Source organism: Rhipicephalus microplus, chromosome 1, assembly GCF_043290135.1.
Source record: "Rhipicephalus microplus isolate Deutch F79 chromosome 1, USDA_Rmic, whole genome shotgun sequence".
In the NCBI taxonomy this organism is placed as follows: domain Eukaryota; kingdom Metazoa; phylum Arthropoda; class Arachnida; order Ixodida; family Ixodidae; genus Rhipicephalus; species Rhipicephalus microplus.
The window spans coordinates 197,517,307-197,528,583 of record NC_134700.1 but is presented as its reverse complement, the minus strand read 5'-3'; the positions used below and the strand labels follow the sequence as shown (position 1 = coordinate 197,528,583).

Genomic DNA, 11,277 nt, shown 5'->3' with positions numbered 1-11,277 from the left:
TGATGTTCTCACATGTGAAGTCTTAAAACACCGAGTTATCCATTATGTAACTGCGCAAAAATCGAACGGAAATACAAAGGGAAAGAAAAATACAAACAGGCTCAGATTATATCAATGGAATCTTTATTGCAAGAACAAGACAATATAAAGGACAAGATAAAAAGCAAGAGAGGGCCATGGAAGAGGAGGAGCAAGATAAAAGGGATACATATAAAGAAGAAACCAGGCCACATAAACTATAGCATGTCCGTCATACAACAACATAACTTCACTCGTTTCTATACAAGACAACAAGAGGGAACACTGACGCAAGACTCATTTCTTGTGATTGTGCACCGTCTCAATAATTTCCCGTGCTTTTTGATTTTCATGTTGGAACAACACAGAAGTGCGACTAAAGTGTGGTGCACAGCCACATTTCCTGCAATGCTCTGCAAGATAAGGCTAACGTGGCTTTTCAGAGAATCCTAATGTTCTCTTAGTCTTACACTTACACAACGTTCTGTTTGGCTCCCGTATACACAATTGCAAAACAGTGGTATAGAGTAGACAACATAGGTGATACAAAAAAGTTATTATTATAATTATTTTTTTGTCGTTCGCTCTTGTGCAATTACATCATAAATACAACGAGATTTCCATGCGAGGCCCCCGGCAGGGTATATTTTGTGTCTCTTCCTATACAGGAAACAAATACAGTCGCTCTCAAAACTTTTCTATTGCTCATTGTCATGACACACAGAAGAGCATACGGCCCAGCAAGCTGTGCTTTAAAAACCTATATATGCTGTACCGCAACAGCAACATTTCAATATCTTATTCTCGCTCTCCTTTTAAGCCATCAGATACATTATTTCTGTGTCCCAGAACACTGTCATTGCTTGAAACTGCTACGGAAGAAGACCTGTGCAGGTGTCGTGTTAAGTGCTAACACAAGTAATATCATGTGACCGAAGCGTGCACCTGCACCAGGTGTTCAATGATGTGAATTGCTGAATGAGTTGGTCATTTACAAGACCACTCATTACCACTCAGCAGCAATACATATTCAGCAAATAATTAGCGACACCCTGAGTGTGCAACTCAGTGTTCTGTCACAGGAATATGTGTAGTGGGCGCTTGGCTAAGTCGCAATGTGAGGAATTATGTTTAAGGATAACTTTCCGCTGCATTTGTTGTATGCGTGCATTCTAAAACAGAGTTGCAAGTGGCCAATATGACGTGCACAGACGTTCCTATCCTCGAGGCACCAGGGAAGTGCTCAATGACAAGCGAAGCCTGGCAGGTGAATGACATGCGAATGGTGTCTAATCACGTTACCACCTTTTACTACTTAAGACAAAGGGCAAGCGTGAACGAGGCTTTCTATTTTTAAGCTCGCTACTTTTTAAGGTATATACTGACATATTTTGTTCGCGTCCAGTACGTGGTATGAGCAACACTAGCAAAAAGATGAAATAAAAAATTTCTGAAGAGCGGTATGTCAATGTTTTTTCAAGATAAATATTATTAAGACACGCAATGAACTAAACATTAGTACGAGTCGTGCGTTTATATGATTGCGTGTGTGTGTTTCTCAAAAATAGCTGAATCAGGTCTTTAGCAAGTGAGCTAGTGGCAAGTAGCATTATGGTCACAAAAGAGCTATGATAAAGAGTAGCTTCAGTCTTTATTGACACGCCCGCCTACTTTTTTATTTTCATGCAGTAGAGTAACAATAACTGCTAACAACACTTGGCACAGATCGCACCACAATGTTAGTGAAGCTTTAAGATTGTCCGATATTATTGTGCTAACATTACACGCAGGACGCAAAAAGTCAACCCCTTTTTTTAGAGCGCTTTTGCAAGCGACAGCTACAACTTTCGATGCCACGTAAACAAATATCGACAAGCCTTTCTCTTCACCGCTTTTTTTCTTTTCACCAATGTGCTCATTCCTCAAAGAATTGCGGAAGACTTCAGTTAGGTTTCTGATCTGGCACTTGTAACGTGGAGCCGGCTGGTATAGCTATCATAGAGGGACAGCAAAGTTTTTGTATGACAGGGCGCCTGAGTTTTTCGTGGAAAATTTCTTAGCAATATGTCTTTGTAGTAGCGATTTGCTTTCACGTCTGTTCTGCGGTTTTGCCTGGCTTACGTGAGTACGTGAATGTATAGTTCGATGTTTCGTATTCCGGCTTCTCTTCTGTCATCGTTTTCCGTATATTTTTTTTTCATGGCCAACCGATTCTCCTACTGATTAGCTTCAAGAATTGATGAGGAGCAGCCTGAGGCCGAGCACGAGCAGAAATATGGTGGCATGGCAGGAACGATGGGTAAGCGACCTACTGCGGATACCGGTTAGTGAGCGAGTGCAAGTTGTCTAGATAACCTTGTCGTCTTGGGACTGGATCGTGTTCGTTCACTCGCCTTTTGACATGAGCGCCATGAGCGTTGGTTGGCAAGTAGGACTTTTCGGTTCCTACTTGCGTGCGCAATTATTACTGCAAAGAATAATTTAACGTAATTTTTTTTTCAATCTTGTTAATTTCTGTTCAAGATGCGGGCAGCCCTAGCTTATCTGAACGTACAATAAGCAACTGTTGCACTCATTCTGTTTTACGCACGTTGTTTTTTTATTATTGATGTTCATTACTCAAAAAGTATCACCAAATTATATAAAACAATCAGTAAAAATAGAGAGGCAGCTTCGCCTTAGGGATGCCAAGCCTGAAAGACAGGAGGAGTTGGTCAGCCCTCACTTCTGTACGGTTTTATCTTTGCTCACCCCTTTCCTAATTTTTTCTTTTTTGTGTTTTTTGTCTATATTGATATACTCTTGTCACTTCTGCCTATTTCTTTCTGCCTTTTTTGCTGCTTTTATTTTTCTAATTGTGGTTGTTTTCTTAACTTTTTTCGTCCTTTTTTTCAATTTTATAGATGGTTTTGCGTGCGTGACATGGCATCATACGACAGCCCGTGCCCCTAGAGTGACCCGCACTTTTCATCACCAAGGCGCTGAACGAACAAGAGCAAGAAGACATCTCCGCTCACTAACACTACAGATTAGCTCATGGTTTAGCCTCAGCTACTGCTGCATAAAATCACAACACATGACAGCATACGGCAGTCCAGGCTCATAAAGTGTCCCGCATTTCATGACAACAACAACCTATTGCTGAAATAGGTAAGTAGTATTGGCGCTGAGAATAGAAACATAGCCTCCTATATTTTTTCATGCCAGCCGAGTGGGGAGCGGAGCAAGGCGCCCCACCCGTACCTTCTATTTCATGCGCTCGCCACCACACGGCGCTGTCACCCCATACCCACTCCCAGAGCAGACGACGCGACTACGCTGTTGCGCGCATGCTTTTGGAGAGAAACTTGCGTTCGTATTAGATATGGAGCTGTAAAATAAATGCGCAGGTTGCATTAGTGTTTCTTCATGATGCACAGCGGTGATAGAAAAAAAAACGCGAACAGTGCGGCGCGATCTTTGCATCCCGCTGTAACCCTGGTGGGAATAAAAATAAGATATGCTAAAATAGTTTTATTCTAGTGGCTTTTAATTATCATGCAGGATACAACAACCCGAAAAGAAATTCGAAACAGCAGAGAATGTAGATGCCGCACTTTTCCGTTTCTTTCCATCCCCACAGTACATTGAAAGCAAGCAACACGAGACATATTGTGAAAACTGGACCTTTCACTTAGGCCCCCAGCTGTGAGATCAAGCTCACGGTTTCGTGGTCTTTCGTGAAAGCGGCTTTATTTCGAACAATTTGGCGACGTCATGTTTGTCTGTCGCTTTCAGAGCGAAGTTGGTGAATATAGGGCGGAAGAACTTTGTCAGCAAAAGTTTGAGCAAATTCTCCTGGTGCTGCATGGCTTCGAACACATCGAAGAACACAACAAGCATCAGGCTTCCGTTGGACAGAGATTGCATAGCCAAGACATTGATCTTGTGGTTGTCTGTGACAATGCGCACGACGATAAATCCTATTTCTTCAACTTCCTTCAGAACGTGTCTCATGAGCATGTGCAGCTCACGGGCTGTGCAGTTTCTCGTGAAAAAGTATGCCACGGGTACATTGAACGAAACTGAAAGGCCGTTAAGGACGAAACACAAGAGTGAATTGGCCAGCACAGGCTCATTTGTTGTTTTTTTGGGAAGTTTACGCCATAGTCCACCTCACCGATGAAGGCATCTCTTTGCTTGTGATAAAGTAGCCGTTGTTTGACTCGCATTTCGTCTACAATTAAAGAGCATGCCCTCGCTTGCAACGAGGGATAAGAAGCGAGTTCTGCAGACAGCCTTTGCTTCACGAGTTCGGTCACGCCAACTTCTCCACGTGATGAGCCCATATAGCGCTCGAGGGTACTTCGTCAGGGAAGCCGAAGAATACCTGTGCTCCTTACGGGTTCGTATGCACAAGTCGAGAGGTTACGCAACACCACAGCATGACGTACTGTCTGCTCAGACCACGTTGGTTTCTTCTTCGAGAAATTCTGAACTTGTTCCACTAATATTGAAGCAGCCAGGCCTTTCTCTCTCGCTTTCTCCACAACGTGCAGGAATGCAGACACATAGGATTCTTCCTTGAGCTTTTGCAGTTCCTGTTTGTACTTGTCGACGGTGTTCTTGAGCCGCTCAATTCGCGCGTTCAAGTCTCGCTCTTTACGTCTCCACTTTCTTTTGTCCATTGCTGAAACCGAGGATAATGACGACACCTGCACAGCTCTGTCCACCTGCATGGTCACAGTAATGCAGCGCTCGCTTGCGCCGTTTTCCAGAGGTAGCGGCAGTTCGCTTGCGGTGCAATCCATTGGAGATAAATCTTGAGAGTCCACGTCGACGGACGGCAAGTCATTGCGAGGAAGTGAAGGAGTTTCCAATTGGCTCTCAACTGCTCTTCGTTTCTGCGGTGGCGTGCTCACTGGCGCAGCTGCCTCGCGTTTTCTCACAGACGCGTCACTTCTCTCTCTCTTTTTCGGAGGCTGCAGGTACGGAGGATACTCTTCGAAAATGGTGGGAACAGCATCTTTCTTGAGTTTGCGATTTTGCAGCCCTCCTTGAAGTCGGAGGAACTGAAGTGTCGGCTGCATACAGTCGAGTAGCACGACGTCGTATTTGGTGTCCAGTCGTCCCGAGAAATGACCTTTAGCCATTTCGCTCGAAGTACCGGATCGCTTGGTATCTCGTGGAACAATATGCTCGGCGTCCGTTGTTTGCTCGAAGACTTGCAGCGTGGTACGCAGCAGTACGGCATCTTGTCGGGTACAGAGCACCCTTACTGATTCCACACTGCAGATAGAAAACCGAATTGGTATGTGAAAAGTAATGCAGCATGAATATGCACCGTAAATCACAGTTTTTAGAGTAGCAAACAATATAGATTGTGACGGCGCTAGCAACTCACACATGGACCCGTAGAATAGTAAACAAACGGTCGCTTCATTCAGTGGCACTGAACCTTAAGGATCAGAACGCTGTTAGAACAATAAACGTTCATGTAAATATTTCAGTGTAAAATGCTCAAGGAATTAAAAGCGACAATTTAAAGCTATGTATTAAACGTACTTCCACTTGCAGCGTTCCGAATTTGTGCTACGATGGCGTAGGGCTGCCTCTTACACTTACACCAGAGACCACGTTAACATTAGCGGTCAGATTTGCAGCGATATGGCGTTCTTATCACGTTAAATTGCATATACCATTAGTTGTTTTTGAATCTTTACAGGCCGCGTTTTATTCCGCGAGCACTGTACACATTGTCTGCGAGTTCTGTCATGCTTCCCTGATAGTACAAACAAAAAACATAATTAAAACCGTTGCTTCTGCAAGACGCACAAGCTTACCTGCGGCAAACACGACGGACACGGAACAACTTTTGCTTCTAAAGCCACTGTAGGTACTTCGAGGGCTTCGAGGTGCCTCAACACGTTGCAGCGTAGCGAACTATGCTGCTATGCTGACTATGCTTGGTACGCTCCAGAGCATGTACGGGCAAGTATGGGGTGCGAGCGCCCTTTGCGGAGAAGGCAGGCGTAAATCGAGGAGGAAGAGAGAGGGCAGCGGATAGCCTCCGCCGCTCCACTGCGCGGGCATGAAAAAATATAGGAGGCTATGATAGAAAACATATCCACGCACGCACGCACCTCCCCCTCCACACACACACACACACACACACACACACACACACACACACACACACACACACACACACACACACACACACACACACACGCACACACACACACACACACACACGAGAACGCTAGTATGCGGGCGCACAGAATCACTTCCGTGAAGTCACTGTCGGAGTGCCATATGCAGTCTTCCCTCAAGATGATGACAGCCCCAATTCCGAAGGTCAAGAGAGTGTAAGGGTGCGTGATGAGTCCTTTGCTGAGCGTGTTCCGAAAGAATAATTCTCACTGTCATAAACTTCGTATATTAAGAAGCGCGTTGTGCCTACAGCCGCAAGATATCCAAGTAGACTACGCTTTTGTACACATATAACGTGATTCGGGCGAGCTCGGCCATTCCACACTACCCCTGCGTGAAAACAAAAGCGAACGTTGAAATGTAGCGTGACCATCCAAAATCCTATAGGCAAAGTTAACCACACAAATAGTCTCAGTGACATCATCCTCAATCAGTCTGCACTTGGTAAGTACGCAAGATGTAGAAAACAAGTAAAATTTTACGCGAAATTGAACGAAGTCAATGTGTTCTTAAAATATTTAGCAACCCTACTTCAGAATTTCATCAAACGTTCGCGCACACTTCCGATCTGCACATTGGTGCTTTTTGGTTCGCGTGGCAATCTTTTATAATGAGCGAGTGCGTGAATGTTTCGGTCACGCTGCCTGCTTGCTGCTGGATTCATTGAACTCCCAATCCGGACTGTGATGGTGCCCAATTTTCTGTCTCCTATGTCTCTAAGAGAAAAGAAGAAAAGAGAGGTTTCCAGTCCAGAGTGTGATTTAGATTTCCGTTCCTTATCACTCCGAGAGTTGACGCTCTTCCTTCAGAGTCAATTTTCCGCTGAAGAGATCCGAGAGGCATCGGAAACATCTCCAGTAGTCTGACGATGGAAATAACAAACAAGAAGTTCTGCGACTATCTTTTTTCAGCGAAAGAACTAGCTATCTTCAGAATTAACTTCCGTACAACAGGAATCACCGAAGCAGAGGAATTACACAACTCACAGTTTTGCGCAGTGGCAACGCACAACTTTTTTGAGGGGCGCTTAACTGTACACTGAATCATAAAGATGGCTGCAAAAGAGACGGGATTGGGGCAAAAAATAAATAAATTAATTAGCCGAACAACTGCGGCTACTTCTGAGTGCGTCGAAGCGTGTAGGAGACGTCGCTATCTGTCTAGGAAACATTTCTTCAGTCGAAGAATGAACTACCGTTGCGTCCGAAAGAGAAATCCCCCCCCCCCCTCCCTCAGATTTCACTTAGCGCCATTTAGCGCTCAACTGCGTTGGTCTCTGGGGGAACGAGCCAAGCGAGGGCTTTCGAGTGACTTATTACTGCTGCCCATTAAAGGAGGAAACTGTGTCCAAGTGGCGCTTGGGGCTTGTGGTTTTAATGATGTATGTTTCTTCTTAGGAACTACAGCGCTGTGGTTTTGTGCTGAGCAGCAGTCACGTTTTGACTGTTTTTTTTACGATGTAGGCAGTAATGACGCATGCTCTCCACGTGTACCCAAGTTTAAGGAGAATACTAGTTAACTTCACATAATAAATAAAAAGAAACAGAAAATGAACTGAATTGTGCATTCAATAGGTGCGCCATTTGACACTCCTGACTTGTAAAGGCCTTCTCCGGGCAACACCAGAGCAGTCATAGCTTTCAAAACTAGTCCTATACGAGAGTAATCTATTTCCTTATTTTTATAGACACAGGGTTCCCGTATAGGGTAGGTTTGAAAGCTAGCCAGGGCTCAAACTCGATGTTGTCATGAGTAGCCATGGCGCAAACATGAAATTTTCGTCACCCTACGGGCTCGTAAGGTGGCAAACTTGGCGCGAACTAGTTAGCAATGGCAACTGTGTCTATTGCGACATTGCCTCTTGCCATCCTGACACTCCTATAACTTTTTGGACCACGGTCACTATGCTTTCCTGTAATGCAAAGAGTACCTGAAAAAAAACCACACCTTAAAAGGACATCTTCAGAGTGTTTATGCATGATCAGCTCGTAGAAAGTGTTGTTTGTCTTAGATCCGGAGCATGTCTTTCTCACGGGTATGTCACGAGTCAATTGTCCGCACTCACACTACGCATGCACGACTGTCCTTCATTCCTTTCTCCAAAAGCTACGCGTTACTCTGTCCACCTTTCTCCCACTACCTTCTTGCGCTTGCTGCCACACTGACCATGCGCGTCGCCTCCCCTCTCCTCCTTTACGCTCACCCTCTCCTGCCTCTCAACGCGGACGCAGGAAGCGTGTGCTAACGTATACGACAGCTATAGCCCAGGAAAGAACGACAACACAGAGACAAGAAGGACACGTAGAACACCTTCTTGTCTCTGTGTCATCGTTCTGTTCTCGCGCTATAGCTATCGTCATGTCATACGAACTAGCCCAAGCTGCCACAGTTCCAACTAACGTATACGCTCGCTCCCCTCTTTTCTCTCGGCATTCCGCTCCGCGACATTCTCTCAAAGCCGGTGCAGTCAGCGTCTGCTAGCAAGTTTCTTGATTGAATGAAACTCACTGCTTGCGCTTCAGAGCCGTTCACTGGCCACACCGTATATAAAGGCACTGGATCTTGACCTGCAAGGTAGTGCCGGTGAGAGATTTCTTCTGTGCGTCGTTGAACAATAAAAATACGGAGCGTGCGCGTAAACTTAGAAATATACCCCACCTCCCCGAAGTGGATCATGGGTTGAGGCCGAGCATCACGGAAGTTTTCAACACAAAGTTCATGCGATGAGGGGTAACGAACCAATTTAACGTAATAACACGCACATTTCACCACAAAGGTAACACTGCGAACCAGTAAGCACCACTGATGCAAACGCCGTGGAAACTCACCGCGGTCTTCCACATCGTTCCATGGTCCCCTTCCGAGAGATTGTGTAACGTTTTTGATATTTTGTGCATTTATTGCTAATTATCAAGGTCTCTTAGTTAAAAACATAAGAACCAGGCTGGTATATCTTGCTATACTCATCTGAGAGGGACGCACGCAAGCTAAATAGTGTATCATTACTTTTAACTAGATATAAAGGTCTATATGGTTAATTACCCATTACTATTGCAACTGCAAAAGACCACTTCTAAATTCTTCTGCCACTGACTGTACTATAGCAGCTAGCGTGAATGCATTTATTACCGTAGACAGCTTGTGCAGCAAAGCAAAGTGAACGCAAAGACAACTTGTATCTGGTAATGACCGAACCTCAAACATATAATTTGCCGCCAGTGACTATGTGTAGTTGTTAGTCCATCGGAGGAGTCATCCGTAGGTCGCAGGATTGGTTTCTGCTGGTGCAACCTAACCTGCCACAGCATTTTTTCCCGCATTTTTTACTATGAATACTGCACACATCAAACAGTATATCAACTGTCGCCTGTACCTTTTTTGGCTTTATTGTCTGCTGGTTTTCATTAGGGATGTGCCAAACAAAGCAACGAGGCCTTAGAAGACCCTTCTGACAATGCCAAAGTCATTCAGTTAGTGCCTTAAAAATGCATAACACAGAGCATATGATTTTATGTGCACTTTATATAGCAATACCTCAAAGAACTGTTGCTTTGATTTGTGCAAGGAGTGTGGTACCATATATTCCTTCAATATGATCATGCCACTAAGAAAGGAGCCGCCACTTTCCTCTTGCACTTCTACGCAACTGCAGCTTCGACCAACTCTAACATTTTGGCACAATATTGGAAGGCAGTGAAACAGCACTTGAGACAGGACAAAAAGAGACCCGGCACCATGTCTGTCATCCAAACTTGTTCCTGTCTGAAGTGCTGTTTAATTCCGATTGATTAAGCCCCACGTTTATGAGCAAGCGTGTTTGCTCCACTTGCGTTATGTTTTAACTACCATGCCTAGTGATAATACAGTTGCGAAACTGTACATGAGACAAACAATAGATTAGACGCAGAGAAGTCCTGCATAACTCTCCTAAGTGATGATTAGCGTAAATTTCTTCTTAAAGCATGCTTCTATGTGAACCGGGCAATCAATGTGAGATGAAAGCCAACGAGGGCTTACACTAGCAGAGCAGCTTGCCGTCTGCAATTTTATCACCACGTTGTCATTCAGAATACAAAGATAGCTAAACATAAATATCCCATGACCAAGTGACGCACGAAGTAGTGTTCATCAATTGGCTGAATTATTGATCCTTAGGCGTTGGCACATGTTATTTCACAAGCTCTCAATTCACAGACAGACACAACTATTGATGGTCGCAAGTCAGCTCCGCACAAATAAATATCCAAAAACGTACGCAGACTGGGAAAAAAAGAGAAAAAAGAAAGAAACGCTGTAATTGCAATAGCTTGTCGCCTTATGAGGTAGATCGATGTTAAACTATTGAAATGCTGTGATTTGTGCTAAACGTACCTTTTAAGGCCTTCTTTCTCTCTGTTATGTATTAACATTCTAAAACTCCTGCTGTATGTTTCTAATATATCATCGTGTTTTATTGTGTTTACTATGGTGTTCTTTTTTTTCTGAAGAAAAGCTACACACATTACTAGCTGAACTTCAGTTCACTTTGGTATTCACCCGGTGTGCTTTACACATTATCCCTATGCCAAATCGATTCCGAGCTAGCGCCACTACAGGCAACAAACAAATAATAATTGGCCCCGTCATGCACCAGTTCTCCACAGCGTAGATCTCACAGACCAGCCCGAAGGAGGCATCCCAGACGTAGTAAATTTCTCGTATACAACTTGTTTCAGTGATGACTGCTGCTATGGAAGCAGCACGAGAGCAAAAACACATCAACGGGAGAAAATTCTTATGCTGACCCATTCAAGATGTTCCCATTTTCTTCTGCCACTGCCTTCGTCCCTTATGGCTGCATACAGCAGCGGCGGTGGTGGATGCGCCCGGTTTAGAAAAAAAAGAGTGGTATGCCGGGAGTGCAATTGGACTTTTGAGGCGCCTGGGGACTATTCTCTACTCCTCAGCAATCTTAATCTAATTCACGCTTTTAAATAACGCGTGCTTTTGAAGACTAGAAATATTGTGAGGCGCCAACGAATGAATCTGCCTACCGCCATTTTGAATTCCTGACCGATTATCTCCGTG

At 44.5% G+C, this 11,277-nt stretch overlaps 1 protein-coding gene across 1 annotated transcript; it reads right to left on the bottom strand.

Annotated features, from left to right (window-relative positions):
* Window positions 1-3,669: 3,669 nt before the first annotated feature.
* LOC142803730 (uncharacterized) lies at window positions 3,670-6,077 on the bottom strand. Its single transcript, XM_075889512.1, has 2 exons — window positions 5,841-6,077; window positions 3,670-5,286 (listed from the first exon to the last, which is right to left on the bottom strand). The coding sequence occupies exon 2, from the start codon at window positions 5,148-5,150 to the stop codon at window positions 4,368-4,370; it is 783 nt and encodes a 260-aa protein (XP_075745627.1). The 5' UTR covers window positions 5,151-5,286; window positions 5,841-6,077; the 3' UTR covers window positions 3,670-4,367.
* Between the last annotated feature and the right edge of the window lie 5,200 nt (window positions 6,078-11,277).

Excerpts from the sequence above, each read along its gene's own strand:
- LOC142803730 (XM_075889512.1), bottom strand. The coding sequence starts at position 5,150 with ATGGCTAAAGGTCATTTCTCGGGACGACTGGACACCAAATACGACGTC.